This window comes from Thermobia domestica, chromosome 3 (assembly GCF_964235325.1).
Source record: "Thermobia domestica chromosome 3, izTheDome1.hap1.1, whole genome shotgun sequence".
In the NCBI taxonomy this organism is placed as follows: Eukaryota; Metazoa; Arthropoda; class Insecta; order Zygentoma; family Lepismatidae; genus Thermobia; species Thermobia domestica.
The window spans coordinates 69,246,210-69,264,777 of NC_137456.1; the positions used below are offsets into that span (position 1 = coordinate 69,246,210).

Genomic DNA, 18,568 nt, shown 5'->3' on the forward strand with positions numbered 1-18,568 from the left:
ATTCTACTTAAATCAGTATAGTGTTTTTACCACGATTATATGAATTCGTTAAAAATTGCATGTCTGAAAAAAAAGTACTATTCCTGTGACGGTAGATAATCTTACATATGGTGTTTAAAATTATGTAGTATTCTTATTACGCGTTTTTCTTTTCGAAGTTGACTGTAGTCTCTGAACAATCTTCGTATCTCTTGGTAATTATATTATAATTAATAATACTAATACATGTTTAGTTCTTTTTTTTTCATGTTTAATCATCTCTTCTTAGTACATAACTTTCTTAATACTAATAAGACTAAATAAATATTCTTTTAAGTAATTGAAGGAGAAACTTAAAACCTAAATTTGGCAAAATATTGTGTAATTCATACAAATATATTTTCAATAGCGATTTGATTTGCAAAGTGCCTTCTATAAGATTTTATACGCTTTTCTAATTGAGGCCTTAGATTCATCTATATTGCTGGTAGTTAAATTTAAGAATGGATTTCCTAATTATTTTCGAAATTTTATTTACTTAGGTCATTTTCAGAGGTGTGGAGAAAGATTTGTACAAAAACATGTGTCTTTAAATTCTAAAGAATACGATTGAGTTGTAAAATGTATATCGATAAAATATAATTAAAATTGTAAAATTGATGATTTTTTTAAAGTTTGCTCACTTTTCACGCGATTATAATTTGTTTGAGTAATACCTAATTAGTCTGAATAATTCTTCCCCCCTTCTATTACCGAATAATTCCAAATTTATCGTGCTAGCAAACGGTTAACATGTCCCTATTCCTGGTTGGAACATAGACTTCTTGATGTATATCTGTGTTGTGAGACAATTGAGGAGCTGTGAGACAATTAAAAGTTATCAAACTTTAGTCTAGGAAGCCAGAAATACTGGCATTTAGAATCAATGTATGACTCGATATTGTTCGAACTAACAAGCAGTAAAATCATCTAGAGTCATTTGTGAGTTGGAACACAAGGAAATTTATTTTTTTAAAAGAATTCCAGTTTTCACTTGGTGTATTCTCTAGAAGTTAGCCGATAATGAACGTGGTAGATATAACGACATGGAAAGTAAAAAAACAGATCTGTTAGGATAATAATGGATGGAACTTATAGGGGGCACAGGTAAAGAGTAGATGGCTACATTTTCTGCGATGAAGCTGTTTAGTCTTCGAACTCTTCCATCACTGATCGATCGAGAAAAAAAAAAAAAAAAATACATAATAGAGTCACTGCATTAGTGCGTATTGAATGTAAATATTTATTTTACCAGCCGATACAAGTTTTCTAACGAAACAGAAATTTAAAATGTAATGAATCTAGATTTACGTACCTCTGTATGGGCTTGTCCTGCACCATACCTTCTATCTGTTTATTTCTTATGGTGTTATTAAAATCAGTAATAAAATACACATTTGTCGAGGCTTCGCTAATTTGCTTAGTATAGTTTGTCATATCTTCTTATAATTCACTTTGCGTCTTAGGTGGATGGTTTTTATAAACTCTTTTACTAATTTTCAACTAATCATCAAAATTAGATGTTACTTATGTATGTATGTGTGTTTGTCCATGTGTGAACTTCTGTGACAAGCAAAGTATAGTCTACAAGTTTGGTGCGATAATTTTATACAGACTATCCAAAATGTCAAGATTAGCTTCCTGTTCATAGGATCGGACTTACTATTCACAGTAAAGAACAAAAGTCTAATTGAAACGAATAGAAATCGACTGTCAAACTCATCAGCTAAAGCAATGATGCTCAACTTATACTTTGGACCAGGATAAAATAGGAACCATACTTTGGAGCCATTTTATATTTCTTGTTTCCTCCCCCTCCCTCTGAGGCAACGGTACTGAATATGCATAACTCATACACTCATACATTTTGTGAATCTTTTGTCTATTCTGCTTATCTTATTTTTCCTTTCATATGTTTAATTTAATTGAGGCGTGAACTACGAAGATTTTAAAGTAACTATGAAATGTAACTGTTTGTTTATTGAATGGAAATTTCCAGACCTATCTCGTTTCCTAGACCTAGAAGGTCCTACCACTTGTTCTAGCATCAAATGAAAAAAGAATATTTTGTGATCAACTAAAGAGAGAATTCCAGTTGTATCTGTCACTTTATAAAGATGACTAACTTGATTTGACAGTTTTTTTTCTGCTGTTGAACTTAATGCTGGTCAAATAAACAAATTGAAAAAAATGTCTGTTCTTAATTGAGTGTCACATAATTATAATACGAAAGATGCGGAAAAATTCTATAGTATTTCACATAAACTACTTTGTACGGTGTCACTCTTTGTAATAAATAGTCCTTATTCCTCTGTCCTGCCTCTTCCTGACAGAAAGCATTGATGTAATCCTTTGTATACAATTTACAATCTAATCCTGATGACACACTCATTTCCCAGTTTCTAAAAAAATCCAAGAATTCGTCTAATTTATAAGTTGGGAGAAGAAAATAAGATGGACAAATATAGAACCAGTAAGTATAATATGTGCACCAGCAAAAATATTAGAGCAAATAATATACAGTATATGCGTATTTTTAACCATATCAAATGTTTTCTCAGAAAAACAACATAGATTCTACCCGGGTAGATCAACATTGACTAACTTGATAAACTTTACCCAAGATATCTATATGATGCATTTCGTGGAAAAATATAGGTGGATATTGTATATATAAATTTTGCTGAAGCATTCGATATAATTAACCATGACATCTTACTACAAAAATTTCCTACCTTTGGTGTGTCTTATCAAATATTAAATCTTGTGGCTTCGCATCTTGAAACAGTATGAATATACAAGAATGTAGAATTTTATAAATACGATATAAATTCGGGAGTTCCGCAAGGATCCAATCTGGGACTATTGTTTTTCTTCTTGTTTATAGACATGGCGACCAAAAATAAAAATTCAAAATGTCTGCTGTATACTGATGAAATCAAAATATATTAAAAAAAAATAATAGGTACGAAGATGCATTGCTGCTACAAGGTGATATAACTGCTATATACAATTAGAGTGTAGATAATAAGCTCCCATTGAATTTCAGAAAGGGCCGCGGTGGCTCAGGGGTAGAGGATTCGCCTCTGGTGCTTGGGGTCCCGGGTTCGATCCCAGCCCCCGCTAAGTGAACTTCGTGGTGGACAAACACCGTGTGCGTGGGTTTCCTCGGGGTTCTCCCGTTTCCTCCCACTTTCTTCATTCCACCATTTCATTCATTACTCATCAACACCGTCTCTTTAGCCTAACCGGCATAACCGTGGGACGTAAAACTAAAGATTTAATTTAATTTCATTGAATTTCAGAGTGTTATTACTTAAGGTATGTAAGTAAACCAGACAATGGAAGATGTATGTATACAGCTAATGGTATTACCATATCAAGAGTATATTCAATTAGAGACCTCGGGGTTACAATGAATTTTACTTTGTCGTTTCATGACCACATACAAATTATTATAAAAGATGCTTATAAACGAATAGGATTTGTACCTAGGTAATTAGAAATTTAAAATATCTCCATAACTTAATGGAATAATAAACAATTCTGACAAGAGTATATACACTTATTTTTTAAAAAATAAATTACAGTGCAACGGTTTCGACAACTTAACGTTGTCTTCATCTGAGTTAGTGTCTGATGAAGACAACGTTAAGTTGTCGAAACCGTTACGTTGTAATTGAGTTTTTCATAAATAAGTGTATATACTCTGGTCAGAAGTGTTTATTATTCCATTTAGTGAGTTCCAGGGTCGTGGAGTTCCATAACTTGTGTACTATTATTGTGATCTATAATGCCATGGTAAGACCAAAATTAGAATATTGCTCTCTTATATGGAATCAATATCAGAAATTTCTCCAGGGATAGCTCGAACAAACTCAATAGAAATTTTAAATATATCTGTATTGTAAAAAGTACAATATGTTTGCCTATTAAAATAAAATACTTTATGTTGCACTGTTGAAAGAGTTTGGCATTATATCGTTAACTATAACTATTCTATCACTATGTTATTGTGTATCGTTAACTAATAAAAGAGAATATTTGTGAACAACTATTTCTTTATAAAGTCATAAATGGAATAATACAAAACGATTCCTCTTTTAGATAGAATTAGTTTTAATGTAGAACAAAATTCTTAAGGAGTAGATAATTATTTTATTGGAAAGTAGCCAGAACTGAAGCTTACAGAAATTTGCCACTTATAAAAATGTGTTCGAAGTGTAATGGAATAATGAAGACAAGTAAAGATCTAGATTTAGATTTAGTGAAAACATTTTATAATTGGTTTGATAAAATGTTTAATACGTAAATGAGTACACAAGCCTTTTGTTCATAATAAGAAATTTTTATTTATTTGCACTTATTTTCTGTGGCAAAATGAAAAGTAAAGCTATTGAGGAGTTACAGTTCTATAAATAATGTGGATATTTCAGTTTTTAAATTTTATATTATTTTTCTTTTTTCTTTCTTTCTTTTTTTATTTTTGCATAATATATAAATGTATCTAATGTAAGCCTCCTGTAATTGGGAGTTTTTACTCTTTTGGAGGTAAATAAATAAATAAGTCACAGTGTCACTTCAAAAATTACTTCGGATCTCCATCTATAATAATATTATATACGGTGCTAAAAAATAACGCCACCAAATATGGCAGGAGTTTTTTTTTATATCAAACAACAGAAAAAAGCTCTGTTACCATAGGTCCAAAATATATCCTTTCAGAGGTATAAGCTGGCGAAGACGCGAAAACTAACTTTTGTATCGTCTTATCTCGAAACCTTTGGATCTAAAAATTACGCAAGAATTTGTATCCGTATCAACTAAATATTCCTATTCGCAAAGCGTACCATATTTACACAGTGGATTTCAAAGTAAGTTGAATAACTATGCAAATTCTACTAATATTCGAATATATCTCAGTAAATGCGTTTTATAGGTATGATACGATTCTTAAGTATGGATGTCTAGATAGAATATGTAATTTAAAAACATTTTTTTTCTTGTTTTGTAGTTTCGGCTATTTATAGCTCTAAAATGAAGCTTTTTCCGACTACCAAAGTTTGATAGTGTTTTTTTTTTCTGAACTCTATTTGTAGTCTGAGACATACATACACGCTTAGAATATTTTGGTAAAATCGAGTTTCTAAGTTCGATGGTTACGCCAAAATTGAATGATTCGAACTTACTAACATGTAACTCTTTTCAATATAAACTATTTAGTTTAATGTGACAGCATTTCTTGCACTGTACTCTTTTTGAAATTTTCGTTTTATTCTGGTTGGTATTACCGATGGAACTACAACTGTCTGACTATCAAATAACGAAAAATGGTTAATGTTACAGTTTTGAAAGATACATTATGTTGAAGCTAATGAAATGTTTGTTTTGACATCTGGAGGAAACTCACCTCAGCAATACAACATAAGGATGGACTAAGATCTAACGTCACAAACTCTGTACACGTCACGTCCAGCAAACAGGCTGGTGTACCCAGTCTACTCAGTCAAGAAGCAATGTGTTGTTGAACAAAGTTGTATGAAAGTACACCATGAAGAACACACAATTACGAGTGACTTTTCTTTACGACTTCAAACTGGGATATTCTGCACACCAAGCCACAAAAAATATTAACACTGCATTTAGGCCAGGAACGGCAAATGTACTTACTTTTTAGCCTTGGTTTGTCAAATTTCGTTCCGATGACACAGCATTGCAAAATGAGCTCCATGGGCACCTACCAAATCATGTTCGGACGAGCTTCTCACGAACACCTTATTAGTAGACCCTCGGTCAAGTGTTCGTGCCGTTGCAGATAAATAGGCGTATACCCTACTCCTCTCTTTCAGAGGCTCCGTGCAATCATTAAGGTGAAAATGTTGGACTCATGAATTCCACACGAGTTGACACGCGCCAACAAGAATCGCTGTCTCTGAAGTTGTATGTTTCTCTGAGTGTAAGGAATGACACGGAAAATTTCCTGCATTGAATTGTCACTTCAGATTTTAAAAAAAATCTATAACAATTGTAAATTGTTAGGACAATATTTGGATCGTAATCAATATCCCAAACGGTTTCCCAAAACTACCTCTCCACCCACACAATGTAGTGTTGTTCCTGATACGGTGGTCTATGGTTGGAATGCCTTTCTTAGGCGAGGTGAAATTATCAATGCAGTTCGTTACAATGTTTTTCTGAAAACTCCGCTCCTGGAAGGGGAAGGAGGGTGGAACAATATGTATAGCTATATGGAAGAGGGAAAGCTGTTCACTAGAAAGTCAATACATATTAATATATCTATAAATGTGAGCTTTTGGCAAAACAAAACAAAACAAAACAAAAAAAAAAAACCGTTTGTTACGAAAGTAATGAATATAAAGTTATTTTTTATTGTGTATGCTAAGGGAGGTAAAGGGGATTCAAATGTTTTGTCCAGAACAGAGTACCACATAAATCTCCACTAAAGTTAGGAAGATGAAACTCGTCACATAAACTCCTCATAAGGGGATACATGCCCCAGTGTTTTTGAAAATTCCCGTTTTAGAAGGAAATAGGCATTTTCTATTTTTTCCCGTTCGTATTGAAAGCGATGTTGTTTGTTGTCGCATCATAGTAAAATGCCGACAACTTTGAAATTAATTTTGGAACACTATTACCTACAGAGAGCTAGGTTTCAATCACCTACTATGGGGTTCCTAAAGGAGTATGGGGTTCAAAATTGATGCGATATACAGAGGATCTCGTGAGCCCCTCAAATTGGGAAGATGAAAACACGTATATAAACTCCAGATCACGCTGAACACGTGACCTGGCATTTTCCAAAATTATGATTTTAAGAGAAGGGAGGTGTAATTTCCTTATTCTTTTGTCGTATTGAAGTAGACATTGCCTGTGGATTATGATCGCATCACGAAAAATGGCTTACCTGTTTGAAATGAATCTTGGAATATACTAGTTCCTGCCTCAAGGTTTTTGACTGACAGTCATATTCAAAGAGTGTAAGGGACTTCAGACAATGCAAAACCACACTCAGGAATTCTAACTATCATTCTACCTAGTTATATCATAAATACTGTCATAAGTTTGAATGTGAATAACACAGAGAGTATTAACACCAAGGCAATTTATTTTGGTCATGTTTTACACTGATATGTTGTACACCTGACGCACGAATCATTTTTCGGAATGTCGCCCCTTGGCCTTGATGCAGGCACGAAGTCTGTCTGGCCACTGGTCAATGGCATTACGCACCATGTCCATGGGAAAATTGTTCACTGCTCGGGTCAATGATTGTTTCAGACTGTCGACAGATGAATGGCGTTTATGGCAGACCTTTGCTTGAAGGACTGCCCAAAGTTTGTAGTCCAACGAGTTAAGGTCCGGGCTGCTAGAAGGCCAATCAGCGGTAGAAATGAAGTCGGGAACGTTCCGTCACCTAGTTCTGGGTTGTTTTCGCTTTGTAGCGTGGAGCAGAATCCTGCTGGAAGGTCCACCTTTCTCCAGGGAACATGGTAGCAGACAGTGGTTTCACTATAGGTGTTAGCACTGTATCCTGGTACACCTTGGCAGATGTTTTAACACCTTGTTTTCAAAAATGCAGCTGAGTTGTGCCTGAGTAGCTCACTCCCCACCAAATCATCACTGAGGCAGGATGAAGTGCCCTCTGAACCCTTGAAGCTGCCTCAACAGCTGCAGTAGATGACGTGGCATACACACGGTTATTTTGGACGTTGTAGGCCTGCTTAATTGTGAACATCTTTTCGTTAGTGAACAGAATCTTTCTGTGCAGATTGTTGGCGTAACGCCGCAACAGTCTCTTTGATTTCAGGACTCTCTGCGACATTAATGTTTGGGTCAGAAAGTGACCAGTCCGCCTCTTGTACATCTGTAGATGTAGGTCACTCCTGAGCACATGAGACATAGAATTTCTGCTCATGTTCGTCTCAGCAGCCATCACACTTTGTGTTCGAACAGGATTTCTTCGAATTATTGCTGCGACTGCTTTCTGGACCTGCAGGGTTCGTACCGTTTGTGGTCTGCCACTCCTTGCGCGGTCAGCTGCCGTTCCAGTCTCGGTGTATTGCTGTATGGCGCGATACACAAATCTCTTGCTGATTTGTAGGGGTTTCAGGAGGTTGATAATCTCACCTGCTGTCTTTCAGACCTTGGGTAGTGCAATTATTGCTGCACGATTTTCGTAATCGCCCCACTCTAACAGAACTCAGTACAATATCAACGTATGTCATGAACAGTCAAACACACACTGCATGTATCTTCCGCTTTATACATAGATAGCAGCACTGTGCCACTCCGGATGCCTACAGCGCCACTTCAAACTTTGTGAAGGTATTTATGATATAACTAGGTACTTGCAGATTTCTGTAATTTTTGAATTCTCCTTAAATTTCCAAGCTTTCGACTCTCCTCTGGGCTCTTGGTCACAGAGGTTAAAAACAAGAAGAAAAAGAAGAAGAATAGAAATATCAAGAAATAAAAATGGAACGGACCTACCAAGTGAAGAGCTGTATTGTACGGAAACACGTAGTCAAGTACCTACACGTTGTCAACGTTGGTAATTGACAACGTGTCCGTTTCATTTTTGTTCCTTGGGTTTTCTATTCTTTTTCTTCATGTTCGTTGCCCGGCGGGAGCTCATGTGGTTTGGATTCCACGTTAATCAATAGGTCCATGTCTCATATAGCCTCGCTGCTGAACGGGACGTTAAACTTAAAATCAACTCAACAACTCTTTTTCTTCATGTTTCTAACCTCCGTAACCAAGACTCCAGAGAAGAGTCAAAAGCTTGGAAGTTTAAAGAAAATTCAGGAATTACAAAATTCTGTAAGTGAAAGGGTGTAGGGGAGTTCAAAATGTATGCCAAAAATAGAGTATCTTATGTGTTTTATAATTATACTTTGATTGAAATGTGTATCCTAAGGGAGGTACGAGGTTAAGATATTTTCCATAAACTTCTTGTGCAAAGAACGGGCATTTTAGATAGTGTATATATGAAGAGATAAAAACCTATTCAAAGTTTATAAAAAGGAACACAGCACATATAAATATAGCTGCTGATTTAATCCCTTCGGGATTCTATGGTACAATTTGTATCATATGCACTTTTCATGGTACATTGCGTTATTTCTCTTCTATTTGAGCTTTTTCGTCCGTTTTTTTTTCCAAGTCCAGAGGCCTTGCAGAAGACGTTACGTATGGTTTCAGACCGTCCTGCGTCCAGACATGGGAGGTGATGACGTCATAAGTCAAAAATTTCTTTTCTCATTTTCTAAGCGTATGTTCAATATTTTTTGACGGGCTTATTTTTCTACGTAGAAGATTGAAATTTTGCACAAACATTCAGTCCACGGAGTAGTATGTACCAGATTTTTTGTTCCGATGTCAGTGCTAAAACAGGGGGTAACCAGAGGGGCAAAGGGGTAAAAATAGGGATTTCTTAACCCCAAAAATCCCGGTTTTCGTCATTTTCCCGCCTTACATACATGATAGGACCACGTGAGTCATACCGTCTGAAAGGCAGTTCCATTCTGAAGAGAACGACGGTCGAGTTATTATCCTAGGGTAATTAGGGATGTCTCAGGGAATTTTTAAAAAATATACTTCTATATAGGGTAAGATGGGGCATTGTCGGTGTATATATTTTTTGGCGGGCTTATTTTTGAACGTAGAAGATTGAAATTTTGCACAAACATTCAGTCCACAGAGTAGTATTTACCAGATTTTTTGTTCCGATGTCAGTGCTAAAACAGAGGGGAACCAGAGGGGCAAAGGGGTAAAAAATAGGGATTTTTTACCCCAAAAATCCCGTTTTTCGTCATTTTCCCGCCTTACATACATGATAGGACCACGTGAGTCATACCGTCTGAAAGGCAGTTCCATTCTGAAGAGAACGACGGTCGAATTATTATTCTAGGGTAATTAGGGCCGTCTCAGTGAATTTTTATCCAAATATACTTCTGTATAGGGTAAAAGTGGGGCATGGTAGGGAAATTTTTTCTGGTGGGCCTATTTTTTCACGTAGAAGATTGAAATTTTGCACAAACATTCAGTCCACCGAGTAGTATTTACCAGAAGCTTTTTTCCGATTTCTGCGTAAAAACAGGGTGGTCCAGAGGGGCAAAAGTTGAAAAAAGGGAAAATTTGCCCCCAAAAATCCCTTTTATCAGGAATTTTGCCCCTTAGATACATGATGGAGACATGTGAATGGTACCGCCTGAAAGACAGTTCTATTCTGAAGAGAATGATTGGCGGATTATAGTCCTAGGGTAATTAGGGATGTCTCAGGAATTTTTTTCCCTGAGATCATAGTGTTTTATGGTACTTTGGGGCATTGTGGGAATTTTTGATAAAAAATCTCCCGCCCTTACTATTCAAGATAGAAACTTGAAATTTGGCACACACATTCAGTGTACCAAGTACTATTTATAAGATTTTTTTAATGGCTAGGATCACACAGGGGGGGGGGTCCAGGGGGGCCAAAGTTCAAGAAAAAATTTTCCCTCCGAAATTTTCACTTTTGACATTTCTTTCCCGCTTCTGGTATATGGTATGAGCATGCAAGTGGTACCATTCGAAAGCCAGCTCTATTCTGAAGAGAATGAGGCATGAACCATGATCCTAGGGTAAATAGTGACGATACAGTAGCTGCTTGACTGAAAGTCTAAAAAATAGCCCAAAAAGCCAGGATCCGGATACCAGCAATAGTAAAATGATAATAAATAGGTAATAAAAAAAGACTAAACAGATGGATAACTTAGGACAGTTGCTTCTAAAATAATTGATCTATACATTTGGATCAAACTCTAGAACGAATAAGATAATGTGTCTAAAATAAATGAATTTTGTTTCCTTAGTTTGTACAGCGGGGGACACTTCTAAATGGTACGCCTTAGCCGTAAATCTCCATATGGCTGTACCATTTAGAAGTGTCCCCCGCTGTACAGAACGATTCAGAATTCTCATTCAATCCGCTCTCTTACATTCATTTTCTTTTATTGATATCTGTCTCCTTTAGCCTACATGGCATAATCATAGAAGATAAAACCGAAAACAAGGTTGAAAGTTTGTTCTGTTTATAAGAACAATTTTGATAATAATAATTTTTCTTTTTTTTTTTTAAAAAAAAAAATTCAGTATCTATGCATATAAAACATACAACACATAAGAATGAACTGTAACTAATATCCGTAAGGAAGGTTATTGTCATTAAGAGGCACCATCACGTCGAAATTAAAATACCGCTAATTTTATAGTAATTATGTGATATCTTTAAATAGATAAAATATAATCGAAAAGTGGAACAAGAGCTCGCTAGGCAATATTATTTTACATGCGGTACCGTTATCACGACTCACTTATCTGCTTTCGATTTCCAGCCATTTAGAAAATAGACATTTGTTTTTGCGTTTATAAATGGTTGCAAACGGAAAGCTACTAAGTGACTAGTGATAACGGTATCTTATGCAAAATAATATTGTCTAGCGCTCTCTTGTTCTACATTTCACTTATGTTTTATCTATTTGAAGATATCACAGAACTAAAATTAGCGGTATTTTAATTTCGCAGTGATTAGGCCTCTTAAGGTACTGATGCATTGAGACACATTCGTATACCCATTCCAAATGTCACCTCTATGCTACTTATATATATTCCGTTTTATTTATGAGTTTAATATTGAAGTTTAAGTATTATTTTATAGAACTCTAGCAGTATAATATTGAAATAATTAATCTTTATAGAAACATGTTACTGTGATACCTAATGCTTTACTTCCTGTCTCAGGCTGATCAGATTTGTTACGCTGTGCTTTGCGTGTTCTCGTATATGGCTGCGGGTCAAGAGCAAAGGAGGCTTCAAAGTGAAGCCCAAGCCGCCAGTGGCGGCACTGCAGCAAGCATGGGTGGACAGGGACCAGCGTCAGGAGCACCTCCACCGGTACCACCACGTCGACAGTGAGTGAACAACTGAATATAGCATTAAAATAATAACTAGATTACATTGTTTCAATTGTGGCAGTGAATATATCAACTGAATAAATACAAGTGAAACAAATAGAAACAATACTATACATAAAACAAGTAGATGTGGCCTTTGATATCTCATCTGCACATAGAAGAAGAGATAACATTTTAGACAAATACATTGTTGATCACTCTGTGAATAGTTTTTGTTTTGTAAGTGAAATTCCTAATTGATATGTTTGCATTATTTCCTTCCACATGTAGAAATCATAATGTTCCAAATAATTAGAAGCAAAAGTGATGTCAGAACTATTAATTAAGTTACAAAAACAAAGTATGTGAAATACTAACACCGAGGAGAAACACGGATATTGAATCTTTAACATTATTACTGAAGAGTTCATTCATTTTTATGTTCGTGTTTTTTTACATATAGATAAATAAATAAATAAAGATTTCTATTATTTGCTGAAACCATGTTAGCCTTGCTCAACCACCTTTTTCAGAGTGTTCTGTAAAACAGAAATACGTTATAAATATTTTGATTCCAATAGTTTACGTGATCGTAAGGCAAAAATATCCGACATTCTTAGATCTACTATTCGGGCTATTCTATTTAAATAAATGCAATATCAAGAAAAACAACTTCAATCAGTGTACAAAGTCATTTGATCATGAAATGTGTCAATATTGTTATATCTTACTTTGTATCTGCTTAGTATATATTTACAGTATTAAAAAAGATAACTTCTTTCTTCTTCTCTATCTTTTCTACTCACATAAAATCAACTAAACATTGATAAAAATCACAAGGAACGTCTTGAAATATCAACAAACTAATTATTACATAAATGGAAATTACATCTTTCGAGAAATCTAAACGTCAACGTTTCTGAAGTTTTATTTTCTAATATTTCGGGGTTATTAACTCTATGTAATATTTTGACCAGAATTTATACTTGATTTGTCGATCAAAAATTTCAAATATTTGTTATATTTGCATTGCAAAAAAAAAAAAAAAAAAAAAAAAAAAAACCTTCAGAAGAGAATGGAATTATGATAGAAACAAATAATAATAATAAATGAACATGACTGCTGCTTTGTTTCCAACATCATTTGTTATCCAAAGAAAACAACTATATATGAGGAAAGTTACACTTTTTTTCAGATAGTAGTAAACTAAAGCAAAGACTCCAATTTAGTGATAATTCGTTTGATTTTAATATGTTTGTAATCGCTAGGTAAGTTATTTAACCAGATACCAGAATTTAACAATTTAGTTAAACTAAAAGTAGAATATCTATATGTAGAATATAAACTATATATAAAAAAGAAATATGTTCGGGGGGGTGGGGGGTGTAAGAGTAGAATTACGTAGCATTTAATCTTTTTTCAACCTTTGTTTCTTGCTTCTAATTTAGCGAGGTATGAATATTTTTCCACCAAAATATACTAAAATGCATCAAACTACCTTACTGTTTCTCTTGGTATAATCACACTTCCTAAATATTTTTATGTTAGAACAAACCGTGTGTGAATCTTTCTGCCTGCACAATTATAGTCACTAGTTTCTAGGTACCCTGGAATTAAATAATGTATGTTTCTGAGTATTATTAGTAGTGTAAGAAAACATGAAGTAGCTTGCCAAACAAAGAGTATAATAAAGAAATTACTATATTCGGTAAATTTGATGCTTAAAAACCAGTATTACGAATTGAAAGAAAAGTATGAGCATTATTTGTATATAAATATTTATCATATACTTTAATTTTAAATTGAAATGAAAACTACTTTTATGAGATATATAACTTTAGAATCATGTAATTTGATGAATTGTAGTATAAATACAGTGTTTTGACGATTAAACCACTAAATAGGTACATATTTATTTTATCAAGTTACAAAAATACTTATAAGTTCTACTTCTGGTATTATCTTATTATAATAAAACACGTATGGATTTTGTTATTAATATCGAAAACTTCGCTTCAAACAATAGAAATTTCACTTAAGTAAATCGTGAATTTGGAAGCAAATCATTATTGATTTATTAATGTACTTTATTATGTCTATATTGTTTCATTAATATTAGCCAAAACTTGCTATTCTGTTTGAAATATACTTTATTAATAGATTTTTTTAATCTATCTCAAACCTTTCTTGAAATAATGTATATTTCAAGCATTGTACTATATCAAAATTTAATTTTTCTTTTGTTAATATGTGTCACTTCATGTTCAAAAAGAATGCTAGTTATTTTTATATTAAAACTGGAGAATAAAGCATTGTGTGTGATTATTAACTTTATACCATAATCAAAAATTAATATTAATATGTTCCAAAATGAAGCATACAAAAAATCCTATATTGCTACTGAATTCAGTTAAACTATTAAACTTATTTAAAAGTTTAATCAAACACATTTAATCTAACAAAATTTAATATACCTTAATATAATTTTTGGTATCTTATTGGAGCGAACCTTCCTGGAAATTATTTAATTAAAAATTTAGCAACAGATAAGGTAGTCTTTTATTAAAAAAATAAAGAGAAAGTTTTACGGTATGCTTTTAATATATTATAACCAATATTCGAAATGATTTAACCATTTTATAGAATACTGCAACTTTCTTCAGCTGATATTAATATTTCTTTCATAATTAAAATATTTTCTTACTGATACTATGCTATCACTGAATACGCTTAACGGTAGTATATGTACGTAGTTTGGTTGTCTTGTTTTTTTTTATTATTATTATTATTAATATTAATAGTTCGAAATGTTTCAAAGTATAGTTGCATAACGCTGTTACACCACCTTTATGATTGAGCTGATTTTAATTTGAAATTAATAAATACTTTTCTATTTATATTGAATAGAAACAACGTAAAATGAATGTAATCCAAACAAATGTGAAATTAATTTTGGCTATATACTTAAAAGTATTTGGTTCAGCTGAGTAAAAGCTTATTCTTATTTTTTCTCTCCAGTAAATACTCTTTTATGATTCATAGCGTAACATTAATGCAAATATCAGCAGAAGAGACTTTTTCTTGTTATCAATGTTATACCTTTGTGTCTGCTAGTGTATTTTTCACAGATATAAAAATATTCAATACGATACTATACACTGCTTTCGCGAAAGTGAGAACCTAAAATTCGTTGTGCTTTTGAGAAAAAGTGTCAAATTGTTCTGTTTTTTTTTTTTAAAAAAAAAGAAACCAATGAAGAACAAAATTGTGTAAAGTAGAAGAGGAAAAAAATATGAACTTGATGTTTTGTGCATAATATATATATAGTATTTTCTAAATAAAAAAAATCCCAAGTGGTCGACAATACTTAGAGAAATGTGCAGAGTGAACTGTGATTGAAGTACATAGCACGCAGATCTATACCTATACTAAACAGAATAAATAAACAGACCGAACTGAAAGAACTGAATCTAAGCTTTACATTGGTTTGAACATCTGTTAGAAATTCATACATTTACAAGTGTCTTTCTTTATCTCATGAAGTAATTATTTCATGAATGGAGAGATGTAAATATATATATATATAAATTGTTGCAAACTGTAAGAAAAATTAAAAAGAATATTTGCAGATTGTAAAATAACATGTAAATCGTAATATTTGTTGAGATTACCAAGGTTGTGCCTCCACAAGTATATTTAAAAATATGTTTGCGTATCGTATAGTGTAAAAAAAGATATAACTTTTTCATAAGTAAAAAGTAATAATAATTAAATTTATTTATTATATCAAGTCCGAGCAATATGTTTGTTTTGTAATTTATTGTAGTACCCATTGTGCCATTGATATGAAGAAGTACCTAATAATTTCAAATTCCTATATGCGTAGATAACTATATTATGTAGCATGTAAATCCAAATATTAATAAAAAAAGATAATTTGTTATAAAATAGTTTGTCAGCTAATGTTATTATTACTGTTTATACAGAAAGAAACATAAATATACATATATATACCATACGTATATGTTAAATTATGGTTTTTCATAGTTTTTCAGCGTTGCAGATGGTACGAATGTTCTTTTAATTTCCTTTTTTGTAACATGAGAAAAAATCTGTATTCATAGAGATCACTTCATTATGAAAAAAGTATGTTGATTTGTATTTATGTGTAAACATATCAATAAAATATTTAAAAATTCAGAATATTTTTCTAATTGCTAATAATGTTCCAATTGCTCATAATGAAATCATTTATGAGAAGATATGTATAATTCTCGTATTTCTGTTTGCAGTATCTTCGTGATAATAATAATAATAAAAAAAAGGTAGTGGAGAAGAAGTGAGGTAAAATTTCAGTTGAATTATGAGTATTCCAACCATAAATTATATTGCGAAGTACTCATCAATGACGTAATTGCGAATAACGAAGCCATAATACACGTTCTAACAGTTAAATGAAACTTGTATAATATATTTTCTTTAAGGGGGCAGACTACTTAAAATGATACAAAAGCTAACCATTTTTCTTTTACCCGTTTTTCGTATATAAAAAAGATATAATGTGTAAAATGTAACTTACTACATATATAAAATGTGACTTACCACAATTTTATAAAAGATATAAAATGTAACTTACCTTACCACAATAACAGATAACGTTCTTCTACACCCAAAAATACGAATCGGAAGAATTTTCATTGTTGCCATCCATAGAAATTACAATGTGTCCAGAATATGAATTACCCAAAAATTTAGGTTATGGCAGCGACTAGAAAAATGAACTTAACGGTAATTGATGACTTATCATGTTGTCTTGACTTCGTGTTAACTACTTTTTAAATAATAATTGTATTTATTTTGTAATAAACAGAAAGTTGTTAAAATTACACTTTCTATTTATTACAAAATAAATACAAATATTATTTAAAAAGTATTTAACAAGGAGTCAAGACAACATGATAAGTCATCAATTACCGTTAAGTTCATTTTTCTAGTCGCTGCCATAACCTAGATTTTTGAGTAACTCGTATTCTGGACACATTGTAATTCCTATGGATGACAACAATGAAAAATCTTCCGATTCGTATTTTCGGGTGTGGAATAACATTGTCTATTATTGTGGTAAGTTACATTTTTATTATCTCGTTTCACTTACGAGAAACGGGCAAAAGAAAAATGACTAGCTTTTGTATCATTTTTAGTAGTCTGTCCCAATATAAATAAAAGATATGTAACATTTTCTAAAGAACGTCATCGTACACCAAAGAACCAAGAAATCAGAAATAGATAGAATACACTAACGTACACAAGTTACTTTTTATAATGAACATATACTGTTATAGTTCGTAGACTTCTAATGTTAAAAAGAAATATTTTACTCTGAACTTCGATTTCGTGGAGGGTGACGTGATCAGACTATAGTAGGATAAATACTACAAGGGTAACCACGTATATTATACACTATATGCAGTGTAAAATTTGCGTGTAACAGAGAAATGGTTGTTAAATATCTGCATAGATCTAAAGAGAATTTTGAATCAGCATACAAGAGAAGCGCATTTAGTCCCACTTTCCACTTCCTGCGTCTTTTCCTGCAATACTAATCGAGCTATTTGCTAAACTAGCGTGTTATTCCAATTTTCAATTCTGTTCTTACTCCGCGCGACAGGTACATTTTTGTTTTGGTAAATTTTACGATCTTTTAGAACTAAGCAAACTCTGGACAGTCAGGTGAATTTAATCTTATATGTGGAAACATGCCGTCTCCTGTTGTTTATGTATGGCTTTCGCTACTTATTAAGTCAATTAGCTCCCAAATTGTCTAGCGACGCTGAACCAGCAGTGAAGTAAAAAGTTAGTGTCTTCACTGGGGATCGTCCCCGCGCCCACGTGCACCGAAGATTGAGCTAACAGTTTATCCATTTACGAGCATCTAAATGATTCCAATAGATTATTATCTGAGAAAGAGAGACATATAGGAAATAACGGAGTTAGTGGAAAATGCGGAAGAAAATAAAATATTCATTACTCAATGTATTTCGGTCCATGCGACAGGATTTACTTGTCTCTAAAAATATAGTGTGAAAAGTTTTTTTTTTAAAAAAAAAAAGAAAGGAAAACATTAGACAAACTAGACAGAGTAACCCACACTTAGAAAAAAGGTATGTTAAAGGCCTATATAATATCGAATACAATAATGATACTTATTTAGTGCCACATCACTCATTTTTTTAAAAAAATATATATTAGTAAATGAATTCCGGTCCAGTTGCAGCAGCTTCCGTTTAAGGTTTTTAAGAAAAAGTTATATGATTGGTTAATAACGAATCCATTTCACAAGATTCAAGAGTTTAGTGAATGTCAAGACACTGTGTCCTAATTTACAGTGCCACTTTATTTCAAATATTATTAGGTTGTTCATTATAATATTAACCAATAACTGATTGTCTGTATGTTATGATTACTTTTTTTATATATCTGTATCTATATGTATATCTCATTCGGACGTCGTCTATTGCCTATAAAGCTCAATGACAATAAAATATTCTATTCTATTCCATTCTATTCTATTAATTAATTACTGATTGAACTGGTTTCTT

The 18,568-nt window shown here is 32.7% G+C and overlaps 1 protein-coding gene across 1 annotated transcript in view; it reads left to right on the forward strand.

Moving 5' to 3' along the window:
- Rab3-GEF (Rab3 GDP-GTP exchange factor) overlaps positions 1-16,186 on the forward strand; it is a gene marked incomplete in the record, with an annotated part of 181,798 nt that extends 165,612 nt beyond the window's left edge. Inside the window, 1 exon segment of the mRNA XM_081751051.1 lies at positions 11,818-16,186. Within this exon segment, the coding sequence (XP_081607177.1) occupies positions 11,818-11,991 (174 nt within the window).
- Between the last annotated feature and the right edge of the window lie 2,382 nt (positions 16,187-18,568).